Source organism: Equus przewalskii, chromosome 17 (assembly GCF_037783145.1).
Source record: "Equus przewalskii isolate Varuska chromosome 17, EquPr2, whole genome shotgun sequence".
NCBI lineage: Eukaryota > Metazoa > Chordata > Mammalia > Perissodactyla > Equidae > Equus > Equus przewalskii.
In genome coordinates this window covers 43,401,399-43,428,636 of record NC_091847.1, presented here as the reverse complement: position 1 = coordinate 43,428,636, position 27,238 = coordinate 43,401,399, and the positions used below count along the sequence as shown (strand labels likewise).

At 37.6% G+C, this 27,238-nt stretch overlaps 1 protein-coding gene across 4 annotated transcripts in view; it reads left to right on the top strand.

Moving 5' to 3' along the window:
• The window catches only part of FIGN (fidgetin, microtubule severing factor), a 126,011-nt gene that overhangs the window by 97,324 nt on the left and 1,449 nt on the right, over positions 1 to 27,238 (top strand). For 2 of the 4 annotated variants that reach the window (XM_070581430.1, XM_070581431.1), the window contains 2 exons: positions 19,695 to 19,950; positions 20,483 to 27,238. The exon at positions 20,483 to 27,238 is cut by the window's right edge and continues 1,449 nt beyond it. In XM_070581430.1, the coding sequence (XP_070437531.1) occupies positions 19,848 to 19,950; positions 20,483 to 22,737 (2,358 nt within the window). In that variant the 5' untranslated portion in view covers positions 19,695 to 19,847 and the 3' untranslated portion in view covers positions 22,738 to 27,238. The remainder of the gene's footprint in view (positions 1 to 19,694; positions 19,951 to 20,482) is intronic. The other 2 variants (XM_008530503.2, XM_008530506.2) reach the window with 1 other exon arrangement.

Below are 27,238 nucleotides of genomic sequence, written 5' to 3'. Positions count from 1 at the left end.
CAGGGTTTTGCCGGTTCAGATCCTGGGCGCGGACATGGCACCATTCATCAAGCCATGCTGCGGCAGCATCCCACATGCCAGAACTAGAAGGACCCACAACTAAAAATATACAACTGTGTACTGGGGGATTTTGGGGGAACAAAAAGGAAAAATAAAATCTTTAAAAAAATTAAGAAGAATTGAAGGTCCTTATTATGGCAAACGATGATTTTTTAAAAGCTTCCTCTCGGTAAGAAGAGTAAATAAGATATGGTGAACAGTATGAAAAATGATTTTGGTAAAATATCTAAAATATTCTGTTTCCTTGGGGCCAACCGGCTGGTGCAGCAGTTAAGTGCACACGTTCTGCTTCGGCGGCCCAGGGTTTGCAGGTTCAGATCCCAGGTGCAGACATGGCACCGCTTGGCAGGCTATGCTGTGGTAGGTGTCCCACAGATGAAGTAGAGGAAGCTGGGCACCGATGTTAGCTCTGGGCCAGTCTTCCTCAGCAAAAAGAGCAGAATTGGCAGATGTTAGCTCAGGGCTAATCTTCCATGAAAAAATTAATAAATAAAATAAAACGGAATATTCTATTTCCTATAAGAACAATGAACTTAAATTCTGCCAATTATTAGCTATGTAATAGTAATTTATTCATTGCATACATTATGTCAATTGGCATTTATAGCAATTGTGTGAGGTTGACTACTGAGGAATCTTAAATTCAGAGACTGCTTTAGACCAAAATTACTGTGATAGTGACAAGGGAACTAGTACTAAAATGTGTATCTTTTGGCTCCTTATTAGTATCTTCTATTGAGAAGGAGCAAAACAAAGCATAAATAATGGTTCTTTTAATTTTGGAACCACTAAATTATTGATACAAGTTACTACAGTCATCATTTAACCTAGGCAAGAAGGGTGCCATGTTTGAGAAAGTCCAGTCTTGCCCTCCTTCGGTATTCTCCCTTACCTTGTAGTGAGGAGTCCAAGGGGCCATGAGGACGTGCTCACTTGGAACCCATGCCCTCCTTCTAGACATGTTCCAGGCACCTAGAATTCCCTGAATCACTTCTAGGACCCATGCAGGGCTCTTCGCCAGGTCTGTCCTCCCACAGGTAGAAAGTGCCCTTGATGTGTGAACTTCTAGACCCAAAGAGTGGCCAAGAGGCAGCTGGCTGGAGGCAGAGAGAGAGCAGGGAATGGATGGAACATTGATCTGCAGCATGCATGTTAAGCCTCTTATGCTGTGAGATGATAGTGAATGAGAAGAAAAGAGCCAGCCACAGATCAGCCTCTCTCATTCCAGAAGAGCTCTGATGACCCAGGAGACAGAAAATTCTAAATTTGAACCCAACTGCCAGGTGTTTATGAAGATGTAATTGTCAAGGTAGAAAGAAAGAACATATTTTATTTAAAATTTTTTGTTTAGTTTATAACTTTCAAAATAATTTATAAGTTTTTAAATACCTTAAGTATTTAAACATATGGTATATGTTAGGACCTGCATGAAGCAAATCTTCTGATATATATATAGATAAAGATATAGGTAAATATATTGATATAGATGTATATCTGTGTCTACAGATATAGATGGATATAGTACCTCCTTTGTGTGGATACTCTTATCACTGGACATACATCTATGAACAAAACAGACAAGGTCCTTGTTCTATTCTAATGGAATGGATTCCTGGTCTCAAAGAGATTAGTCTAGTAGGTGATGCAAATTAAATAGGAACATAAAATGCATATTAAAATGCAGTGTAAGGGGGTTGGCCCCATGGCCAAGTGGTTGAGTGTGCGCCCTCCGCTGCAGGTGGCCCAGTGTTTCGTTGGTTCGAATCCTGGGCGCGGACATAGCACTGCTCATCAAGCCACGCTGAGGCAGCGTCCCACATGCCACAACTGGAAGGACCCACAATGAAGAATATACAACTATGTACCGGGGACTTTGGGGAGAAAAAGGAAAAAAATAAAATCTTTAAAAACAAAATGCAGTGTAAGTACAGGGTGATAGGGAAAATGGTAGAGAGGGAGGGAAGGCAGTGATGTCTGGGAAGGCTTCCTAGATGAAGCCATAATACTAATAATAAAAAGAAGAAGAATTCTCAAGCTAAGAGTGAGGTATTTTAACCTAAAACAGATTATATTAGGGGATCAAGTATCTTGCTATCCAAACAAGTACAGTTTAACTTTCTAGTTTCTAAATAAAATTGAAATGGTTGATAAACTTGGAGAACAAAGTTTGCATCATCCATGAATAAACACATTAAATGGTTTTAATTATTAAATACTTTCTTTGTGCAAATGTATGTTTATACTATATATTGCATGATATATAGTAACCGTAAGGTAGAAAAATATACTAAAATCAAACCAATCTTAAGAATTAGTCAGCAAAGCATAATGCGATCTTCTGTGACACAAGTGACACCAGCAGGGTTCGAATGTCAAATGAGTATGAACTGCGCATTTGTCCAGTACCGTTCTTAACTCCAGCTCCAGTTCCCACAGTTGCCCTCCTGGAAGAACTCTCCTACCACAAAGAGCCCAAGTAGTAAACTCAGATGAGTAAGACCCAAAGCTGCTCAACAGGCAGAATTTGCTGGCACCTAGTAATTACTTGCTTTATGAAATGAAGAGGAAGAGGATGAAAACAGAGTGATGTGTTTGTGTTTGGGGCAGAGAGGAGTGTAAAGAAAATCAGATCCCTGGTTAATGTTACATGTACATTTTCTGATTTTTGATGAGTTCTAAATGGAGTGAGATTTGAGGGGAGAGACAATAAGAATTCTTTTGGTAGTAATTTCTTTCCATATAGCTTCACGTATTTCTTTGAAAGCTCTAAGTCTTCCTGAAAGTTGAAAGTCTTACTAAATCTTTTAGTAATAACTACCAAGTATTTTAGTAATAACTACCAGTTATCAGCCTTCTTATAATGGAAATCTTTGCCACCACTGGGATGCAGTCTTCAATTAGGCCTAGTTTTCCAGGGCTGTTCCTTCTTGTATACAGTGACAGCACTATTATGCTCTATGGTTTGCGTGTGGTGACTTTCTAGTGGTAATTATGCATTTGTCTTGATCCTCCCACACTCTCTTTCATCCCGTCCCTCCTTGTGACCAGGGTTTGCACCCGACTGGGATTAAGGGTAGTCAATAGACGATGGGACAGGACATGGAACATGGGTCTACTGTCTGGCTTAAAGGAGGATAGAAGGAATAATTGATTCCCAAAGATGTCTTCAGGGAAACAAAAGGGGATCCAGAGGTCAAATATACTCCACCTATCTTTAAACTCCTTCCCACGCATCTCAAACAAAGAGATGCCCCTCGTTTTCCCCAATATTTGTCTGAAACGTGCGTGCCCTTCATTCTGTCTCTTTCCGTCTTCTTGGTGGCTCTGTTCCATCAATTTCCACCCATGCCCCACCCATACAGTGTTGTATTTTCATTTTCTCCTCAGCCTAGAGCAAGGTTGGCAGGCATTTTCTGTAAAGGGCTAGATGGTAAATAGTTTTAGCTTTGTGGGCCATATGGTCTCTGCCCCAACTTCTCATCTCTGCCTGTAGCTAGAAAGCAATCACAGACAATAAATAAATGAATGGTGTGACTGTGTTCCAATACTACTTTTTTTACAAGGAAGATGTCACACTGGATTTGGCCTACTGGTCATAGGTTGCTGACCTTTGGTCTAGGGTAATGATTAGATTTTCCCCATATCCCTTATAAAGGAAATCCCTTGCCTCAATTCTTCTTCACTCCATAAACTGCTGTTCATGTTTATTAGATGTTTAGCAATGAGGAAAATTCCTTCATGCTTGCCCTGTCACTTTCTCACAACCCATTTCCTCCATAACCCACTCACCATGGCTCTGATCCCACCACTCTACTGATATTGCTCTCTCACAGATCTTTAGCCTCCTAATTGCCTATTTTCTCTCCTAATCCTACTTAGCTTCTCTGATGCATGTGCTACTATTAAACACTATGTCCTTGAAAATCCTTCCTCACTTGTCTTTCCCAACAGCATATTCTTTCTTCCTCTCTGTTTCACTTTCTATTCTGCAAATGCCCTCTCAATTCCATTGCCTACTCCTTAAATGTTACTTTAACTCAAGATTTCCATTCTCATCTCATTCTACACACTTTCTCTCTGCTGTGTCTTTCATTACCATAATTTCAGTGAATTCCCATATGCTCATGATTCCTAAACATCCTTGTAGAGTTTTGACTTCTCTCCCATGGAAAGATGGGACCTTCCAGTGGCCAACTCATTGATTGTACAAGCTAAAACCTTTGGAGAAGTTCTCCAAGGAGATACGAAGGATAGTAATTTTGTGTCACATGATCCAGTTTGTAACACTAGCTCTGGGATAGCCTTGAGAAAGTTCTTTAGATTCATGGGACCTGTTTAATCATATATAAAAGGGAATAACAATTCCTTACTTGGCTTTCGGAGAATTAAATGTAATACCCACTATAATCTCTTAACTATCTGACGATATCTCACAAATATTTCTATTTTTATATCATGTCCTTTGAATGGCCCCTTTCCTCTTCATCTTCCAAACCTAATTGGTCAACCCATCTTTTTTATTCTGTGTCTATTTTTCTCTTCTTTTTGCTAAAGTTCAGGGCCCAATTTCTAGCCTTTTCTCCCCTATTCTGTCCTGTATATTGTTTTTATTGATATATTTCCAAAGAACAGATGAGGGCAGCACTTTATATTGGCAGTAGGATGAAGTCCAAACGTTCGAGTCCCTTTGCAATCTGAATTCAAGCTTTATCACTACCTTCATCCCACCCTATGCATAGACATGTATCTCCCTCCTGTCTTCTAACCATACCAAGCTACCCTGTTTCCCAAATGTGCCAGGTATACTTAGCTTCATCTGGGATTTTGACTGAATTTTGTCCCAGGCAGGAAAACTCATCTCTGTCTCTTCTAATTGCTGAAATTCTATTCAGCTTTCAAGATACACCTTGACTACTGACTCCTCTATATAGCCATCTCGCTCTACCAGATTTAGAACAAAATGTTTTCGTTGTTAAGTCACCACTAAAGATAGACTATATGTTCCGTCAGAGCAGGGAGCTCTATTTCCTAGCACTTAGGGCAGAGGCTCCCACGTACTAGTAGGCACTCAGATGTTATTTGAGTGTAAATATTATTATCATATTTTAAACAGTTCAGCCAACTGGTCTTATTTATTTTTTCTAGTGCAACAAAAGTTAAGATTGAGAGGTTCAGATAAGATCTTTTTTTAGGATTCCAGTTTTGAGACTTGAAGTACATTTTCTCTGTAACCTATTTTCTCATAATTGACAAACTACTTGAAAACAGGAAGAAAAGAGGGAAGGAAAAGAGAGAAAATAATTTGCCGGCCCATGTGCCAGAGCCAAAAGGAGGTTGGGGGGTAGGGGGGTGGGGAGCAGGAGTTGGAGTAAACCTAAAAGAATTTGAGGCCTAAGTAAAAGAGATGGAATTTTTTCAGTTTTCATTTTTGTTTGCTTGCTTGCTTGTTTGTTTGTTACGTGGAAGGATATTCACTGTAAGCTTTTTTAGCTCAGGAATATGGCAAATGATAAAATTGAGCAGGGCACTAAGAATGATAAGGCTGATGCTAGGTGTTGTGGGTCCTTGAAAATTGTAAGGATTAATGAGCCCTAATTCTTTTTCAAAATTATTTGCAAGCTTAGGTATGTGATTTCTCTGCATCTTCAGACCAATCAATGTCTAAACGATATGGCCAAAAGCTGAAGTTTGAAACCCACTTCTCCAAAAAGTCTTACCTGATAAGTCTTCCTCTTACCGCTGGCTGCCATGTTATTATGTCCTATTACCCATATCTTGTATTTACATGATAATATATATTTATGTGCTGCTTATTTTCTGCATTAGAATCTCTTCTATGCTTATATCCATGCTCCCTAGCTTGTGTTTCTCAAATTAGAAATGAAGACCAAGGCAAATCCTGCCAACTTGCTATAACTCAAGGTTAGAACTAGGTAAAATATCTATTAAATAAGTACTCAATTCTTAATTAAAATTTGTAACTAAAACTATAGTTTCATCATTATAGAAAGTTATTTTGATAGTTCACCAAAAGAATGATTTGTATTCATCATTATTATTGTTATTATTACTATTATTGGACATCCTAGAGCCTCCGAGCTTTAGTAATACATGCAAATGTACAAAACATTCATTTTCTTTTATAAAACATTCATAAATTCTATGATTCATAAATGAAGTTATTCAAGGTTATGATAAGGCATTCCAGAGGTAATAAGAAAGGAACTCTCTTAGATTCTGTTAAGTATGAGTCATTTAAGGATGTAGAATATAGGTTTCCAGTAGTTTTATGCACTGGCTTTTTATTTTTGTGGTTCTGAATACGAATTCAGTCAAGATTTAAAGAAACAGGACGATATTTTGATCTTAAAGCTATATGAAGTCACAAGGGAATGAGTTTGGTTTCTTCTCTACTTTGTAATGCAAAGAAGTACATTCCACAAAATCAGATGAAACAAGCCATTAATTTGACAGTCTCGGTTCTTATAGCCCTATTGATTCAGTAAGCTGAAAACAGTTATGGAGGCTTATTGGCTCCAATTAGGAGTCATGAAGCTTGAGGTTAGAAGAAATGAGAGTGCATTGGGAGAGGAATCATTCAGTAACAGAATCCTTCTTAACATTTTATTATGAATGGATATAAACTCTTGGTCTCTTGTTATTTTTGTACTTTTTCACTTATTGATTATCTTTATGGACCTGTTTCAAAATGTGCAGAATCTCATCTCAAAGCTGATTTTATCTTTTGGGTTGCTTTTAGCAAACAAAACATTTATCTTATTTCGTGAGACATTTCATGATTACAATCTCAAGAGCTTCCTATGTCTTACTTAGATGTTCTCAAAAGAATATTTTCAATTCCTTCTGCATAATTATTATATATATGGCAATTATTATATAGATGACAATGCTCAGGATATGCTCTGTTGATAGATTAATCAATATAGACTCTATAGATATATACTTATTTCAGCATGTGCATCATCTTGCATGGAAATAAATCCTCTCCTTAAAGGTATGTAACATGTTTTGCTCTTATCAATAAGAAGCCTGACTAACTCTCATGACCACCCTTAGTGCATATAAATAATATATATCCACAATACTGTCCTTTAATGTTAAGATCTTAGTAAATAGTGCTTAAAAAAGGAAGAATCAAGGAGGAAAAGAGTATTCACATTTTTAAGAGCAATATCTAATGAAGCAATATAATTTTACTTATAGCTGCTATTAGGAAAGGCTAACATTTTTTCAAATATTCCTTTCAGAATGTCCATTTTTTTCCACGTTTTAGCCTAGTGACAGAAATGCAATTTTTCCTTTCAATGATTACAATATATTTATATCTTGGGTAACTTTTCATATGTAATCAAATGACAGGAAGACTTTTTTCTGAGGTGTTGGGATGCTGATGAGGGAAGACTTGACAGCCAGCATCAATTATCAGTTATAAAATCCTTGCTTATCATTTGTTAACAAATCCTCAGTTGAAAAACCTTTTGAACAGCTTGGCACTAGCCTAAAATTTGCTTTACTATGAATATAATCCACCTCTAATAAAAGATGACTATATTTCCAAGTATATTTAAAATAGAAAAAAATAAGATTATTATAATAAATCTAACATCACAGCAACCAATTCATGGAGCTTAATTATGACACTACTAAATGTGAAAATCTATTCAGTGCTAGGAACACTTTTCACATTACATTCACGCTAAAGATTGGCTGTTAAGAGCTCATTACTGGTATTTTTCTAAAGAGTGGTTTATTAAACACAGTTACCTAATAAGCATCTTTGGTGGTGCAAATTGCTGAAAACAGTAATGAGTCTGATTAGACTTCATTTCAATTACGACAGCTTGTCTAGCAAAAAATAAAAAAGTAAAAAGAAATATATGTATAGATATATTTCCTTGATGCTTTGGCATCTGGCTACAAGACACTGCAGAGTTTAAAAAATAAAAAGCCACCTTTATATTTCCTTTCCACAGTTCACTAATGAAGAGAGAATTGTCCAAGTCATCATCCAATTTACACACTGGAAACCTGGATGGACAAAGTGGAGTCACAATTGTGTTTGCTTAAAAACAGCAAAGGCTGCCTTGACTAATATGTCTAAATAAGGTCACCTTTAGTTTCTCTCTGCTTTATTATTTCTTTTTTCCTTAGGAATATAAAGCTATAAATGAGGTGGAAACTTAAAAATGATTCATTCGTATTTGGCTTGTGGAGGTTATTCTCCAGATTAATAGGCTCACCTTTCAATTATGTTTTATCCATGGATCTTCTACTTAAAATCATAACAATACAGGCAGCTGTTGGACTATGCATGCTAATTACCAGACCGATATTTTTAAAAAATATATATGTGGGGAGGGGGAAAAAAATAAAAGAAACCAAGCTTTATGAATGTGCACTAAAATTTCAGAAAGTGTAAAGGAATGTTTGTTAGACACAAAATTTGATTTGATGTTTAAAAAAGTATGTTATTTAGCTGCATTTAGCAGCTAACCTCCTATTAAATTATGCCTGAATATTACTGCTCAAATTGAAAGAAAAAAATTATTAATGTAAAAAGCCTTTAAGTGATTAAGCTGTCACTGCTGTCATTCGGGTACTGTAGTAACATTTTAATGCTTCTGGGAGCTATGGCCACTATTTTATGCTATATTTTCTGAATAGATTCTTTTTTAAAGTATAATATCATTTAACACTGAACGGGAAAAAATAATTTCTAAGTAAAAGACGAAAACAGTGGCTGGATGTAGAAGCATAAGAAAAGGTGGGCACAATAAAACATTCTCACCTGAAAAACCTCACAAGCTGGCTGAGTGATCATGTCATTCCCTAAGACTGAAAGCCAAATTAAAACGAAATTATAGTACTCTCGTGGGCATTTGGATACTTTCAAAAGATTTACTTAAAAGGAGACTAGCTCCAGGTATGTCAATTCAGTGAGTAAGAATGTGCTTTTAGACCCACGGTTCATCATTAACTCTGTGAATTCTCTATTCTGTTAAAAGAAAAAAAAACCTTTTGTATAGAAAAGACAAAAACGATTCTAAATTAGCAATTGGGGTGCTTTCCTAAGTAACCTGTTTATAACATAGTTTGATTATTTGCTTTTCAAGGTTTTTTGTAAACATTTCATTTCAAATGATTCTGATAAGTGTGTTTCTTTTCGTATGCAATTGAGAAAATGTGTTGATATGTAATAAAATTATTAGGTTTCCTCTTTGAAGAAAACTTTATACACATAAACCCAGACCTCCTTGATATTGAGTACTCAATTAAGGAAAAGAGTGTTCCTAGTATGTTTTGGGATCATTAATAAAGCTTTTAAGTTTTATAAGTAGGGAAACTTTTTGAGGTATATAACTTGGTTCAAGCCACAAATAATAAGTATATAGCTAAAGAAAACCTCAAATAATGCTTACTTTTGATAAAAATATGTTGTGAACATGATAGTTAAATAATTTAGAATGTGCTTTGAGTTCTGAGATTATTAATAATAAAGCTAGTAAAGCAGATCATTTTTTAGGATAAAAGCAATTTTAAAAATCTCTTTTCCTTCTCTCTGTCATTTTTCTCCCATTTCCTCTGTGTCCTTTCTGCAGCCACAGACATAACACGTACATACACACATGCAGGCCCCTCGATTTGATTTTTCTGTGCAAGCTGCGTGTATTACCTGCAGGGTTCTGGTTTTCCTGTCGTTTAAGGACTTTGTGGAAATAGAATGCACGTAATTTGAAGACACAGCAGAAAGATTTGACTTATTTACTCTTTTAACATAAACAACAAAAACTAGCAAATTTAGAATTAAGTTTCTTTCAAATTACCTGCTAATTTAAAAATGTGACTGGAAAAATCTCCCTTTTCCTTAAAATACTGGAGTGTATCCGTTAATAAGGAGGCCAATAAAATAGTTCATGAGCATCAATAAGGAGTATAAAATTATGGAATAGTTTAGACCATATGGAAGTAACATCCTTATAGCTTTTAACTCTACTGACAGTAATGAGAACAACTTTATTGGTACCTGCTATATTAGAGACAAAGTAAGCCATGTTTATTCACAACAGAAGAGAGTTGGATTGGAATTAATTGTAACATTATAAGCAAAAGAAAGGGGATCTGTATTTCATGTGATCAATGTCACTAGTTCAAATATTTTATTCAATTCAGCCAAAGCCTAAACTTTTTTTTTTAACAGAATGGCACTATCATAACAATAGATGAAATTGTGCAGTTAAATATTACAGAGAGAGCACAACCAAGATGGAATCTGAAGAAACAATTTCTTTACTGTGGTCCCTCTATTGTTAGCATTTCCCCAAGGATTAGGTTGTTGGGCACCCCCTCTGGAACAGGAAATGCCACTTTCTTTGAGGATCAGCTGATATCCTCTCTTCTGCTTCTGTCTCATTATGCAGCATTCTTTGTTTTTACAAATGGAAGAGCCAACAGCGCTAATGGCTGGACTGTCATTCACACTGCACTTTAACAATGTTCTGTTTATCTGGAAATTAGAGCATCCCAATTATAGGTGGTGCTCAGGTTTATTTCACCAGACCAGAGAATGGGGCTGGGCAGGGAGAATGGAGAAGTGAGGAAACTACTGTTGTTGCTAAGAGCTCTTCACTTTTAATCCTGGACCGTGTTGATTGTATTCTAAAGCAGTTTATCTTCATACATCATCTTATATGGAAGAAACAACACTAAACTTACCAAAACTCATTTCATATGTAGCTTTTTCCACTGCCTTCAGATCAAAGTTATTTTCTTCAGCCCGGACTAAATTATACACAGGTCCCAGGAGTGAAGGACACTGAATTAATGCACTATGTCACCCAGCCCTGACTATAGAATATTTTTATCAAAGTCCAAGACACTATTTTGCTATTGCATTAAAAATTAATGCACGAATTTCCAAAAAGAGAAAAATGCATAAATAACCTAAACAAATTTTGTCTGGGCTTTGCACATTTTACAGTCACCTTAAGCAAAGAGTTTTTAAGGAGAATGGTTGAAGAGTTGTATACTTATATGTAAATAATATTCTTACTCCTTTGTCTAATTATATGAAAGAAACTTCAATCTTAAATAAGCAGCCTTAATTATCTATTTTGTTTTATGTAAACTGTCTTTTTAGAGTAAGGTTCCAGAGGAACACAGAAAAGAGGATGAATGCAGATTCCATCTCACACAGGTCGTGGGGCTTGGGAGATTCTGAATTTGTTTATTGACCCTTGTCAGCATGGTGTTTTGGGCAAAAATGAATATAGTTAAGTTTAAATATAACTAAATTGAGCTTTGCATTTATATACTTGAAATAGAATACACACAAACAAATAACTACTTACAAATAGCTATATGTACACCTAATGATTAACATAACATTTTAGGATTGTGACCGAGAAAATTAACCAGCCGTGTCATAATTCAAGGTTGGTATCATGCCCGGCTTGTGTTAATTAAAAGTGCAAATTTATTTTATGTGGCACAACAGAGTCTTGAGAATCAGTTGGAATAACCTCAGACTTTTAGGATGATGGTAATTTCATCTCAGCAGTCTTTTTTAAAAATAAAGATTCAAAACACATAGAAAATGCACAATACTTTCAGCATTCAATTTCTCTTTCTGGATCAGTCATACAGGCCGGATACTATGAATCTAGCATGGGGCTCCAGGTTGTGTTAACCCCATTTATCCCTGCACGCTACAGCTCACCTGTTATTTACACACATAAGAGGGTTGATACTGCAGAACAAGGGGAGTGCTCTGTTGTGACACAGAACATACATATTCATTAGCCCTGGCAGTCCCTATGGACAGATGTCCTGTTGATCTTTGTATCACAAAAAGAACTGGGGGGAAGGGTAGGTGGCCTTAATGGATTGAAAACATATATGGAAAAGGGGAAGAGAGGGCCTGAGAAACGAAAGGCGGTAAAGTAACCACCTGAAAGGTTAACTACAAAGCACTATTTAAACTGATTATAAACTGTGTAAAATCATTCACAGAGGTAGAATAAACAAAGTAACATTTGATTTAACATGGGTAGATCAGTCCTCTTACCTCCTAACCCTCAAACTCTTTCCTTTGCAGTAGTTGATGACACCTAACACTAAATACTAAGATTCAGAGTATGAGTCATTTCTGTATTTTTAATTCCATGTATATGCATGTATTCTTTTGAATTAATTATGGTAGGATATACACAGACTTTTGGACACTGTTTTTTACTTGATTTAGATTATTATTTAAAAATTTTTACATGTAAACTTTTGTAAAGCCATAAGAAAAGAAAAACCATAAATCTAAATTATAATTTTAAAATAGATGGATTTTCTCTGAACATGATTATATGTTCACTTGAATACTTTAAGTGCTGGAAATTTTAGGACCCCCCACAGGGAAAAATAAGTGTTTATTTGAATTATGACTATGATTTCCTAGGTTGCTTTAACTGATAGGCTGACCATCCTGATCATATATTGGATATAAGTTCAGTGGACTAAAAGGGATATTTCTTTCATCAGTGTAATTTGTTTTGCATAAGTGCTTCTGCATTCAGCCTCATAAATGCAAGTCATCCTCTTCTAGATGTGTTGCATGTTAAAAATGATGGCCTATCAGACCCATGCATACCAAGATTCATCCTCAGTATGAAATATTGGGAAAATAGTCATTTTTATATTTGGTCACGTTTTGATGAGTAAATATTTTGTTGCTATGAATAAAATTTAATGCATTTTAGGGAAACTGATTCAGATCATAAGCTACCCACAAATGTAATTGCAGGAGAGTTTATATCCTGTCCTTCTAGTCCGAGACCTAGTGCTGGTAAAATTGAGTACAGGCTTTTACTGCACCCACAATGATGACGTATAAGACAAGATCAGTTGTTTACCCAGACACCAGCCCCCCAGTAACTTTCTATACGATCTAAGAAGCATAACTTTGAAGTAACTTAAACAATCTCTCAAAAGATGTCCTAAAACTCGTGATTGACTAATAGGAGATGATTTGCTATTATGAATGAAGTTTTGGTTTGTGGTATCAGAACCTATGGCATATTCAAAGGAGCATGTTAGGAATGGTGGAGATTGACATATGGGAAATAGCTAGGAAAAATATCTGATAAATCAAAGGGGGAAACATAGAAACGACAGCAATCTGGAAACTAGTTTTTTTAAGAAATCATTATTCATCATTCTACGTGGTTGTGCTAATGACACTCAATCAACAAGAAAAATATCAATCATTTTCCCTGTGCTCTGATTAAGAGGGCAGGAATGCACATAATAAATAGTATTTGGAAAAATTTTCTTCTAAAGGGACTACTTTTTTTTTTAAAGGTTTAGAGCACTATACTTGCTAGTTTTCAAGAAAATGGACTTAAGTGAAAAAACTAGAGCTTGAAGCTTCAGAGTGAAGTCATAAATTCAATTGCTGACATGACCAGTAGGTACCATAAAAATACCTGAGGTTGGAATAGTGAGTGGGGGCACCATGACAAAGTGGGCATGCCGTGTCCAGAGGGAGCAGCTGGTCCTCAGATTCAGCCAACTCTTGGCAGGCAAGAATGAAGTCTAATATTGTAAGATCATTCAGCTTATCTTGAAAAGATGGGAAATATGGAAATATAGATTATTTTCTATAAAGCTGACTGATTTTTAAAACCCTGTGCTGGCCGAACAAAACATGGGTACAGGCTGTATGCGGCCCTCAGGCTGGCAGGTGGCAATTTCTCTATATGAGAGGGTGAGGTATTTGAACTATATTTACTAAGGACCATTTAGCCAGAAATGCCTTCATGATTGTTAAAAAGGAGTGCTTTATGCAAATGAGGTGGAATGGGGGAAGGGAGTAATTTGCTGCAAAATGTATTATAATTTGGCATCTTGAGGTGTGAAAGTGTGATTTAAAGAGAAAAATCATTTGACAGTATTGCTATATAATTAGAATATCTTATTTTGAGACTGAGGGTTTTGAGATCATTCTTAACTGGTTTTAAACCTCTAAGTACTTTGTTTCTTGGTGGTGGTCTCTACAGTATCAGGTCACAAATAACATTAACATATATAAAATACTATGAAAACATTTTGAATTTTTGAAACCTTTTTGATTAAGGAGATCATGCTCCATGTTTTGCTGAGTATGAAAGAATTTCTATACCTTTCTTATAACCAGCATTCCCTCTGGAAAATTTCCTTTTCAGTAGCTGTCCTGAGGTTGAAGGAAAAATGATTTATAAATTCTAGGAGTGACTTTACTTTTTTTCTGTCTAGTCAGTTTTGTTTTGTGTTTAATGCATCTCTGGCTTTTTCAAAATAAAAGAATAATAAATATTTCGGTAGCAGTTCATACTTGGAAAATATTTTCACACTTACCGTTACATTAGGTAATTTTAATAACAATCCAGTAAATGATACCCTTTTTGTACACATTTTATAGCTGAGAAAAGTGAGTATGATGTGGTTAAGTGACTTCACCAATATTAGAACAAATAAGTGAAGGCATGAACCAAACCACTTGCTCTGATTCTCAAGCCTGGGATATTTACTCTTCAAACAGAATTCTAGAACCTTCTTTATTCTTTCCCCCAGTCCCTTTCTATCCCAACAATCTAGCAATGCCTCTCAATAAGACACTGTGTTTGATGAAATATTCAACCCATTGGACACCATGGTAAGTGAAGTCCTAAACTCTAACCGAGGCTACCTGGATTGGGGACTGAGTCACTGTAAAGTTCCCTTCATCTCTAAAATCAAAGAGTCTAATTTTAGAGAATTTAGAATGTGAAACAATAGAGAAGACAGAGCTGGAAACATTTCATCACCTGGTAAACAGATTCCCTTGGCTTAACTTCTTAGAACTGAACCACCAGACTTTACACATAGTGGGCCCTCAATTTGTTGACTAAATAAGATGAACAGTCCCTACATCATATTCAGTTTATAAAGGATTTCTACTTTGGGTGTTCTAAAGATGGAAGCAAATTAAATAAAGAGAACATGTAATTTATGTGCTGCTTCCTCTCGCTTTGCCCCTGCCGTTACATTTAGATATGACATCACACATAGGCTAGGAATTATCAGGAAGTGGACTGAGGAAGGTTTCAGATGAAGTGAATTAGTCCAAGTAGTACCAGGTACTGCTAGGTACTGTTGGCCTCTTGGCTGATGAGGGTGGGTACACAAACAGGAGACTGCTGCCTAGCCCGCGCCAACATTTCATTTGGTCCTCACTCCCCTTGAAGAATATGGATAAGCAGATATTGCAGAGGGCCAGTTTGTAGTCCCAGGATGTTTGCAGGCCCTCCCTCAGAAGGTTCCTCACCGCAGAAACCTATATTTTTAGCCAATGGATCTGCCACCCTCTACTTGAAATTTTGACTGCTCTATGTGTTGGTTCTGCCATTTCCTACCTAGGACATGATGAATCTGCGGCATTATTAGGCTGAGCGGGCTGTAAACTAATATAATTACTCTGTTGTATTTACCCCAGTAGTGACTGTTTTCTAGAAGGAACTTTGGTAAATATGGTATCAGAGTTTTTAAAAAATAAGAATGAAAAGTTTAGAGGTATAACAGCCCAAAAGAGTGTAAGAGGTGTAGTGATGTGCGCAGGCTGTGTGAGTGCCGTGCGGCTATCCCACAGCAAGCAAGCCCGCCTTGCCTGCAGGTGTTTGCCTCAGGTCTCTGCCCTGAGGAAGTCTGAAAAAACCTACAAATGAAGGCAGAGTCCCTAGCAGCCAGAATTACCCTATGGGAACCTCGGAGAGTGCAGCTTTTTTAGACCTGATGAACGGCTGAATCGCACACGTGTGTTGGGGTGCCGGTGGGGGTGGGGTAGTGAGTGCCTTAGATTAATATTTCCAGGAATGTGGGTGAAAATAGACTCTAGAAGGCTTAGTCTTTTATTTCCAATTTCCTCCCATTCTGAAAGTTGTTTTCCTATCCTTCACTTTTCTATAGAACAGTTTCTTTATCATTTGAAAGCTGTGCCAGAACTTTGAAGGATACCACAGTTGTTTTGTTTCAAAATAGTTAAAGAGCAAAATGGAGGAAGTAAAGCAATAAGGCAGCAACTGTTTAGTAACTAAACCTAAGTTATAAAATGGTCAGTAATGATGAGAATGGAAAATGTTATCCAAACTGTCCAGTTTTATGGGAACTATAGACTTGTTTATTTGCATATACATAAATTCAGCCCATAACAATAAAACAACACAATGCTCAGGGTTTTTACTGTGATATCTGTCATTCTTGTGTGACACTTAGGTTAAATTGTCTTAAAAGCAATTTTGTATTAAATTACGTATTTTAAAAACAACCACATTGCATTGTGAAATTTGCCAGCCATATTAAGAATTTTCTGATGCTTTCAAAAATAAAAATTGGCATTTTGGAACAATTCTTCAGTTATCTTTAAAAACTATTTTTCTTACTTTCCACTGTTTTCTGAATTTTTATTGAACTTATTTAAAATGTTTCTAAACAGCAGTGGGGTTATGTTTCTAATACCGTTAAAATAGTATTGTTTCTGAGGTTTTTCTCTTCGTATTCCAAAGAGAAACCATATAAAAGCTGTTTTTAAAACCCACCTTCTTATTTGGGTTCCGAGTTAAGTGACACACATATGCTGCTTCTTACAGCAATTCAGTCAAATGGAGCAGGATTTTTTATTCAAAGAACATTTGGCTCTACGTTTTTCTTCCGTTTCACATCAGAAATATCACCACCAATAAACAAAACAATAATAACACCACCACAAACAACTTTGGTTCTACTTCCAATTATTTTTAAAATTCAAGAAACTGATGAAAAAGCTCTTAGCGCTCCCAAGGCCAGGACAATCTCCTGATCACTGGCTTCTTCAGCTCCTACTAAAATTAAGAACGAGCTTATGGTTAACTATTAACTTACACTAGCAAATAATGATTTTAAAGCACTGGATAAATACTTGTTTTTGAGGGGATGTGAATAATTCTGTTCCCTTAATGTTATTTAATCAAAGCTCAATCTTCCCTTTTGCAGCCCTGCTAAGATTATTGTTATTTAGTATGCATCAGTAAATAAACTTTCAATTATCTTGGTAAGCCCATCCAAAAATAGCATGAGAATCAAAAGGCAATGGTGTATCCAGTCATTGTTCCAAATAAATAATTTTAATAATTTCAGATGAACTAGAAATCTTTTGAAATTTACATAGCTTTGCTAGAGCTAAACTATGCAGAAATACCCAGTGAAAATGGCCAACTTATTTTATTTAAACTTTATATTCCTGTCTTTTACAATGATTATAACTTACTAAAATCATTTTTTGCATATTTTTTACAAATGATTAATTTATAAGAAAAATTTTAAGCCAATACAGGTGGAAGGTTGCCCTTTTTTTTTGTTTTTTAAATAATTATCTAAATCTAAAGCAGTTTTGGGTTTTTTTAGTGGGCATTTTTTTAAAATCGTATTTATTATTTATGTTTGTTAACTAATGCCAATAATGGCTTAGCTCAGCTAACTGAAAGGAAGCCATGCCCCTTAACGAGTGTGTGTGTGTGTGTGTTGTGTTGTATTTGTGGTAAATTCCATTGCCTGTGACGCCTAAATTATTTCCTGAGACCCTGTTTCAAGACATTTATTCACATGTTTCTTCTGTATCAATCTAATCAAATTCCTACTTATAGCATATGGGTGTTCTTATTTCCTCAACTCTGTATTTTTGATAATCTTTTAAAGAAAAAAATCCTAATAGAAATTCCCTGGAAATGATTTACAGGACTGATGAATTTGTAGGTCTTTTAGACAGTTCTACATTGCAGTAACATTAATATTCTCCCCTTTTTATAAGGCTTGAAATAAATCCCATGACACCAGAAGAATTTAGATACTGATTACTTGCGATTGGTTCCTGGTGATTTGCTCTTAATAATTTCCAGTTGAATTTAATGAAAGTATGATTCCTGAAATGCTGCTTCATTAAAATTGCATCTTTTCCCCTTTAAGTGTGGTTTCGGTCATTTCACCCATTTTGTGGTGTGTTTTCCTCCCCCTTAAAAAGTGATGATTGAGAAAGCAGAAACAATTAAGAATATCACTCTAGTTCTTCCTAGAACTCAGCCCTGGAGTTTCTCTGAGTGAAATGATGCAAGCTGCACTTCATCAGGATTTTACAATATATTTTATTTTCCAATTGATCAGATTATTTTAAAAAATAGAGTTTTAAAAGGGAAAAATATGAAGATTTGGGAAGAGTGAGGGAAAGGAAAGTGAAGAATTGTTGCATATACAAGAGAAGTAAGGTTAGTATTTTTACTAAATATATATATATATATATATGCCTGATTAAGTTATACTGTGAAGCATTCAGACTTAATTTAACTGAGATGGTGATTTGCAAATGAATATCTACATGGATCCTTTTAAAAAATCCAAATGCAAATGAGTACAACTGCAGTAAAATATATTTGCAAATGAATCCTGTTGCTTTATTCATTTATTGTGTAATTACTGCAATCCTTCCCACCTTGTTTTCAGTATTTCTTAATCATTAAGTCGGAAGCATGACAGCAGTGCCAGCCCTGGCATGATTCTCTTTGACTAAAACCTTGTAAATTAACACAATTAGCACAGCATCATCCTGCTAATTAACTTCCAGTGTCTGGTGCAGTGGTTTTGCAAACAAGGAAGAGGGAGTCAGAAGGGAATCAACATGCCATTCTGTTACCAAACTCTGTGCTATGTTCAGTTTAGCTCAGTAAGTCAAAGCTGGCCATGTCAGAAGCCAGAGTCAGGCAATGAAGAGCTAAAGGGGGTGGAGGAGGAGAGCAGAAGGGGGTAGGGGCTGTCAAAATAGACTGCAGTAATTCAGAAGGGAGCTGATGCCACAGATGCTTCATTTAGACCAGGCCTCTTTCTTATCAAGGAATCTCTGCCAGAGGGCACAAGACAGTTTGCAAAATTCACTTTGGGTAATACAAAGGAGATTAAGGAGTCCTGCTTAATATAGCTGTACCAGAGTAGGAAGTGTGCGAACCAAGCAGAGATTAGAATGGGATGAGCCAGCACCAGGAAATAGAACAGGTTTCCAGTGCTCCTCTGTAACTAACTATACATGAGTCCTCCAGGGTACGTTATAAATCCCTTTGGGGACTGCTTCCCGAATCTGTGAGATAAGGTAATTTCTAAGGTGTCCTTAAGCTGTAAAATTCAAATGATTCTCTGATTCTAACTGCTCAGTCTTTTCTGTTAAATGAGTAACTCTTCTTGTTTTATAGTTTGCACATAATCACCTTGCTTCAATTAGTAATCAATTAGTAAAAGCAGATGATAGAATTACCCATAGCGTCTCGTTATCTGGTTGTACTCTCCCGAGTTTGTGCCACACACTGAAAGAGTTAGAATCCAGATTCTCTCTCTGTTCTTATCTTCCCTCTCACCTCTGTTTCCTTCCTTCCTTCCTTCCTCTCATTCTCTCTCTTTCTCTCTCTCCATGTGTGTGTGCAGTCTCCCCTCTTAGTACCTTGGAGGCTGTAAGGCAGAGGGAAGGATTATAAGAGGAGGGGGAATGCTAGCTAGAAGACCGACAGACAAGTGATGCTTGTTTTTTTTTTTTTCAGAGACTCAACAACAGAAGTGAGAGGCAGAGAGGAACCAGTTGTAATTCATACCGAGTTGTAGGCTTTGTGCGATGAAAGCGATGGAGCGCTGCCTGCGAGATTGCTTTGCTGCACTCCACGAAGCAGATTTGAAACTGTCGTGGACCACTTTAGATGAGAGTTGGATTATGGAATGACCTGCTATGTCTGTGTCATATTGTTCTGCGCAGGGAGCATTATACTGTGCTAACTAGGTGTTCAGTACCAAATAAGAGAGGTATCCTAGATGTGATCTGTCAGCTGTGTCTCATTTTTATATTGGTTAAAATATAAAACAGAAACTGTGAAGGGAAGAGACAGAATAGCTAGATAGTGCACATGTTAATGCTATCATGTGCTAGGTATTTAAAATGTGTGCATAGTCTACTGTAAGAATTGTGATTGAATTCTAATTTGACAGGAATGTGTGTGTACATATATATATGCGTGTTTCCGTGTGTGGGTAGCAAGTAACTTGATAGGCTTAACAGAAATAGATTTGCTTATTACTTAAAAATGAGAAAAATTTTAGGTCCTCTATAGAGTTTGCGTTTAAATTCAGTTTACTTTTTATACAGGGCTGAAATTCAGTCCATTTTAAAGTGGACATATTATACAGATCATATTAGGCATTATAAATTGTGGAAATCCTTTATAATGTTGATTTATTAATGAAAAATAATAGGTAACAAAAGAAGTTGGGGGTAAAAGCTTGTAACAGTTCTGATGAGTATCTAAGTAAATTAACTTTTTTCCCCCCAAATCTGTAGGCTTGAAGATGCAGTGGACGCCGGAGCATGCCCAGTGGCCAGAACAGCACTTTGACATCACCTCAACCACGCGGTCTCCTGCCCACAAAGTGGAAGCCTACAGAGGTCATTTGCAGCGCACTTATCAGTACGCCTGGGCGAACGATGACATATCTGCGCTGACTGCATCCAACCTACTAAAAAAATATGCAGAGAAGTATTCTGGCATTTTGGAAGGCCCTGTGGACCGACCTGTACTCAGCAACTATTCAGATGCACCATCAGGACTAGTGAACGGTCGGAAAAATGAAAGCGAACCCTGGCAGCCTTCCTTGAATTCAGAAGCTGTTTATCCTATGAACTGTGTTCCGGATGTTATCACTGCCAGCAAAGCTGGAGTCAGTTCAGCCCTCCCTCCAGCAGATGTCTCTGCAAGTATAGGGAGCTCTCCTGGGGTGGCCAGCAACCTGACAGAACCTAGTTATTCAAGTAGTACCTGTGGAAGCCACACTGTACCTAGTCTTCATGCAGGGCTCCCGTCTCAGGAATATGCCCCAGGATACAACGGCTCATATCTGCATTCTACTTACAGTAGTCAGCCAGCACCTGCACTTCCTTCACCTCATCCATCCCCTTTGCATAGCTCTGGGCTCCTCCAGCCGCCACCACCACCTCCTCCGCCACCAGCCCTGGTCCCAGGCTACAATGGGACTTCTAACCTCTCCAGTTACAGCTATCCCTCTGCTAGCTATCCTCCTCAGACTGCTGTGGGATCTGGGTACAGCCCTGGGGGGGCACCCCCTCCTCCTTCAGCATACCTGCCTTCAGGAATTCCTGCTCCTACCCCCCTGCCCCCCACCACTGTTCCTGGCTACACCTACCAGGGTCATGGTTTGACACCTATTGCACCCTCGGCTCTGACCAACAGTTCAGCAAGTTCTCTCAAAAGGAAAGCTTTCTATATGGCAGGGCAAGGAGATATGGACTCCAGTTATGGAAATTACAGCTATGGCCAACAGAGATCTACACAGAGTCCTATGTACAGAATGCCCGACAACAGCATTTCAAACTCAAATCGGGGGAATGGCTTTGACAGAAGTGCTGAAACATCATCCTTAGCATTTAAGCCAACGAAGCAGCTAATGTCCTCTGAACAGCAAAGGAAATTTAGCAGCCAGTCCAGTAGGGCTCTGACCCCTCCTTCCTACAGTACTGCTAAAAATTCATTGGGATCAAGATCCAGTGAATCCTTTGGGAAGTACACATCGCCAGTAATGAGTGAGCATGGGGATGAGCACAGGCAGCTCCTCTCTCACCCAATGCAAGGCCCTGGACTCCGTGCAGCTACCTCATCCAACCACTCTGTGGACGAGCAACTGAAGAACACTGACACGCACCTCATCGACCTGGTAACCAATGAGATTATCACCCAAGGACCGCCAGTGGACTGGAATGACATTGCTGGTCTCGACCTGGTAAAGGCTGTCATTAAAGAGGAGGTTTTATGGCCAGTGTTGAGGTCAGATGCATTCAGTGGACTAACGGCCTTACCTCGGAGCATCCTTTTATTTGGACCTCGGGGAACAGGCAAAACATTATTGGGCAGATGCATAGCGAGTCAGCTAGGGGCCACATTTTTCAAAATCGCCGGTTCTGGGCTAGTCGCCAAGTGGTTAGGAGAAGCAGAGAAGATTATCCATGCCTCTTTTCTTGTGGCCAGGTGTCGCCAGCCCTCGGTGATTTTTGTCAGTGACATTGACATGCTTCTCTCCTCTCAAGTGAGTGAGGAACACAGTCCAGTCAGTCGGATGAGAACCGAATTTCTGATGCAGCTGGACACTGTACTAACTTCGGCTGAGGACCAAATTGTAGTAATTTGTGCCACCAGTAAACCAGAAGAAATAGATGAATCTCTTCGGAGGTACTTCATGAAACGACTTTTAATTCCACTTCCTGACAGCACAGCGAGGCACCAGATAATAGTACAACTGCTCTCACAGCACAATTACTGTCTCAATGACAAGGAGTTTGCACTGCTCGTCCAGCGCACAGAAGGCTTTTCTGGACTAGACGTGGCTCATTTGTGTCAGGAAGCGGCAGTGGGCCCCCTCCATGCCATGCCAGCCACAGACCTTTCAGCCATTATGCCCAGCCAGTTGAGACCCGTTACATATCAAGACTTTGAAAATGCTTTCTGCAAGATTCAGCCTAGCATATCTCAAAAAGAGCTTGATATGTATGTTGAATGGAACAAAATGTTTGGTTGCAGTCAGTGATAACTTCTTTAAAAAAAATGTGATGAATGTTGGCACACACACATAAAACCTGCTACATAGGGTAGAGAGCCCTTTCCAGTAGTGTTTAAATCGCAAAGGGTACTGGGGAAGATGACGATTAAGTTGCATCTTTAGAGTCCGGGTAAATTTGGAGGAAAAATGCATCAAATGAGAGCTTCTGATTTGAAAGCCCCAGATGACAGAAAGCATCTATTGATGCTCAGTACGGTTCAAGCTAGACAACACTCACCAAGGAGCAAGGTGCAAGTGTGTTGATTTCAGAAGGACATGAACCTCGTGTGTTGATTCCATTCTGCTGTTCTCGAGATTTAGTTGCTGTCAAGTGCCTGGAGTGGTGCTTTATTTTTTTGTTTGCCTCACAATTACATTGGTGGCATGTGCTAATATAAAGAGCTTTAACTTCAAACATTATTGGACTAAAGAGATGAACGGTTGTGTTACGACAGAAAACCAGATTTTTGCCATTTTAAGAGCAACAGTATTCCTCAATCCTGTCTGTTCTGCAGTATTAAACTAAGAACAGGTAAAACAGGGTAACGGTAATCTGGACCTTAATTTCTGCAGTTCATTTCTTTTAATGTTCTTGTCTGCAAAAACTCAGGAAAGCGATTGTGATTTGTACAGTACCTCAAAGGAATGTGTTGAAAGCACTATGTACTGCTGAGAGTAATGGGACAGGCTTCAATGTTACTTTATATGAAAATGTATGTTTACCTCAACAATTGGAAAATAGCAAGGAAAATTACTTTGAATGTATCCAGAAAAATACTGACATGTGATACAACTGAATATTTACAATTTAAAGTAGAAATGGAAGGATTTAAAAAAAAGGAAAGGTTCTTTTACTAATGATGGGGAATTAACCAGAGCAGAGTAATTCTTTATGTCAGTAACTGCAAGAGTTCTTCGTACATTGCTCCTTGATAATGAAGTGAAAATGTTTTTAAAAGGTACACTGGTTAATGGAAAGCTACTTATTCCGTTTGAGTTAGCGTCTAGAACAGTCAGCAACAAGACCTGTCTGGGACCCTGAAAGTCACAGCACCTACAATCTAGGACTGCCTGTTACTGTGCAGGTGGGAGTGGTGGTGGTGGTGGTTTGCAAGTTCTCTCTTAAAACTGCTGGGAATGGTGTCATTCTATTCACTAATCTAGCTTATAGGCTTGCCGTGCTGTTTGATAGAATGCAGAAGATAGCAACCAAAACAAGCAAACAAGCAAATAAATACAAAAAACAACCAACCAACTTATATATATCCACAAAGAACGTCTATATCCCCTCTCCTTCTTTCTGACTCCTCTCTTGTCAGTGCAATTTTGCTTCTCATTTTGCAATCTTCTGGACTGTAGTGCTCCCGCATTCATTTCTACCTCAGTTTTGTTACATTTCTCTCAGAAAGTAAAGCAGAAACTTGGAAGTGGACGTGCATATGCGCGCGCCACACACACACACAAAATATAGTGTGCCAAACATGATACTTTGTTTTCTTCCGTCTTTTCCCATAAATCTAGTTTCTGACAACATCAGTCTTCATGCTTACTTCCACCTGAGTCCACTCCCACCCCAAGAGCATATATGGCATTTTTCTTAATTTCCCATTCCTTTCCTGCTCCCCACCAAGTTGTTCTTTGTATCCTTTAATGCTTTCTGTGCAACTTTTCATTGATAGCTGATTGACGATCGGCAATGCCTCTGAACAGACACAGTGTAGGCTGGAGCTTTCCAAAGCCGCTGCCCGTGCGCAAGCAGAACAGCCTGGCCTTTTTGAATGTATTCTTCCTTTTTTTTTTTCCTTCCTTTTTTTAGTTGAAAGATGCAGTAACAAAACTGTTGCAGAGCACTGGCATTTTATGTATTCAAAAAGTGATGTACGTTTTTAAAAATTTTAAATAAATGCAATGAGAAGCCCCAAGAAAGGTCTTTCTGTTATTGTTTTTTTCCTTCAAAAATTTTTACCGATTTCATCCACAATGTCAAATTCTCTGAAATATAACATAGAGAAAGCTAGTGAAGGACTTCATGATATTTCTGAAATTTTATGATGTTGGATCATTACCCCCCTTTTTTCTTACTTTTTATGTTGCTAAAAACTGAGCAAATGAAGCAGAATTTAATTTACTATGATATTCTATCAATTAAAACTGTGCTTACATATAAATATTCCAAATTAAAAAGCAGTGCCTTTCATTAAGGATACAAAAAATAATATTTAAGTATGTCCTTTGCTTTTCGCAAGTGAATAAATGCTACAATCGTGTTTTGACTCTACCCTGCACATCCCTTATTGTAAAGAAATTCTAATACCCCCCATTAACTTGTAGGTTCGTATCGATCTCACTGACAAGTTTACTTTTGCACAGTGCTGACCTATTTTCTGTCTTGTAGACATTACATTTTATTTCCGCCAACATGCTGTGTTCACTTGAAAGCAACTGGCAAGTTTTGACAAACCCAGTCTTATTTAGACAACTTTGGAAAATCCAATATTGACCCACATTTTTTGTGGCTGGTAAGAGTTAATGCCAAATATATGACTGCGCTATTGTGTTTTACACTCACATATAAAACTGAAAAGAAAGTCATACAGATTGGCTCTTAGCTTTAAATGACTTAAAAATTACTTTGAGATATGAGTGGTCAAAAATCCATGTATTTAGGCAGAAGCTGAAGTTGTGTGTGAATTTCGTTTAGGCTCACAAATTCTAGGATTTGATCTCTTAGGAAATTGGGCATGCTGAAGAAATGAAGATCTGTTGGGGGAGATAAGGCGGACCTTTGAGTAGATAGTGCTCTCCTGTGATTCTTTGATTCTGCATGGCAGCATTATGAGCTTTTCTATAGACTAGCTTAATAATGAGCTCTTTTCTGACCATCCCTTCTGGAGCTTGGGGTGGGGGTGGGGCACCACATCCTGAGAAGTGAATGTGTACAATCAGTGAGAGTACAACCGAGTAATCGGGCTTCATACTCTTGGCCTCATTTTGACTGCTAAGAATTTGGAGAAGGCTACTAATGAAGGTAAGGTAATGAGCCAGTCCAAATCCCTTGCCGTCTGGCCAGGGGATTTGAGCCAGTCCACTTAACAGCCCCTAATTCTCTTCTCACAACTGCAATAACATTTCCAACAGGGACAAAAAGGAAGTGAAGTAAACTACTTCAGTAGAAGGATCAATAGAAATTCAGGAGGTAGTTCATAATGACCTTATGTGTGACACAAATGGAAATACTCTACACTTCTGGCATGCTTCTCACCAAAATATTTAGAACATTAGTGACAATATGGAAAACTTTGCTGACTGAGCTGATCAATGGAATGTGAAGGCAGTATACTTTAAGGCTATTTACTTTCACACAGAATGTTTATCTATTAGTCAGTTTATATTCTACTCAAATGCAGATAGACGGGTATAATGTTTTCTTGTGCATTTGAAACCTATCAAGGAGAAAATAAACCATTCCACTAAAATACATAGGCCAAACACCATCTGGGCAAGTGATAAAAGCTATCCAGAGGCTATGCTATGTAAAATAGCAAGGTCAATTTACATGGGTGCATAGTACTTGGCTATGCAGTTTTCAAAAGAATACATCCAAAAAAGTCCAAATTAATTCCTACAATAGGGCTTTGTAAATTTAAATATATTTGTGGGTTGGAAAATATGTTTTAGAGGCATTCAGAATTTCTTTCTCCGAAAACGTGTCCAACTCCAAGCAGAAAGTTACTTCTATAATCCCATTCTCGTGTTTCTTAGCAAGAGTTGGTACCATCATCATTGAAACTAAAGGGACACAGTTTATTGAACTATTGAGGCCACTAAAGTAAAGTTCTAATATATATATATAAATATAATTAGCGTGTGTGTGTATATGTGTGTGTGCTGTTTTCACCACCACCTATTTGAACTTTAAAGCTAATGTCTATTTTACATTATTCAGAAGCAACTGGTTACTTCCTTTATGTGCAGAGATATACATGACCACTTTACAATTCAAAGTGTTTGAATATATTTTTTCTTTCGAAAAGTAGAGCCTTCAGTTGTTGAATCACTTGCCGATTTCATATGAAGCACATTAGCAAACATGGAGCTATTAGGATTTCAGAATTCAAAACCAGCTATACTTGTGACTAACCAACACATGAACTGAAGCTCACACTCTGCTAAGACCTCTGGTTGACATTCGATTTTGAACCTGCCAGATGCATTTGTGTGAACCAGGGATACTGCATCTTTAATGAACAAGTCTCTCCTCTTTCCCCTGTTTTTAAATACAACACAAGCAGTGTAGCACTAGGCACTGCAATTGTCAAAGACAATTAGACTGAAAGCAGGAAAATTTCACCTCCCTGTCTCAGTGATATGTAGAATGTCGGCAGCATGGGTCAGCCTTGCCACAGAGTTGTGTGAGAATATATGAATCAGTCCTATAGAATGTTAAATATTTATAAAATGGTTCTGTAGTACACCAAGGTTGGGAGCA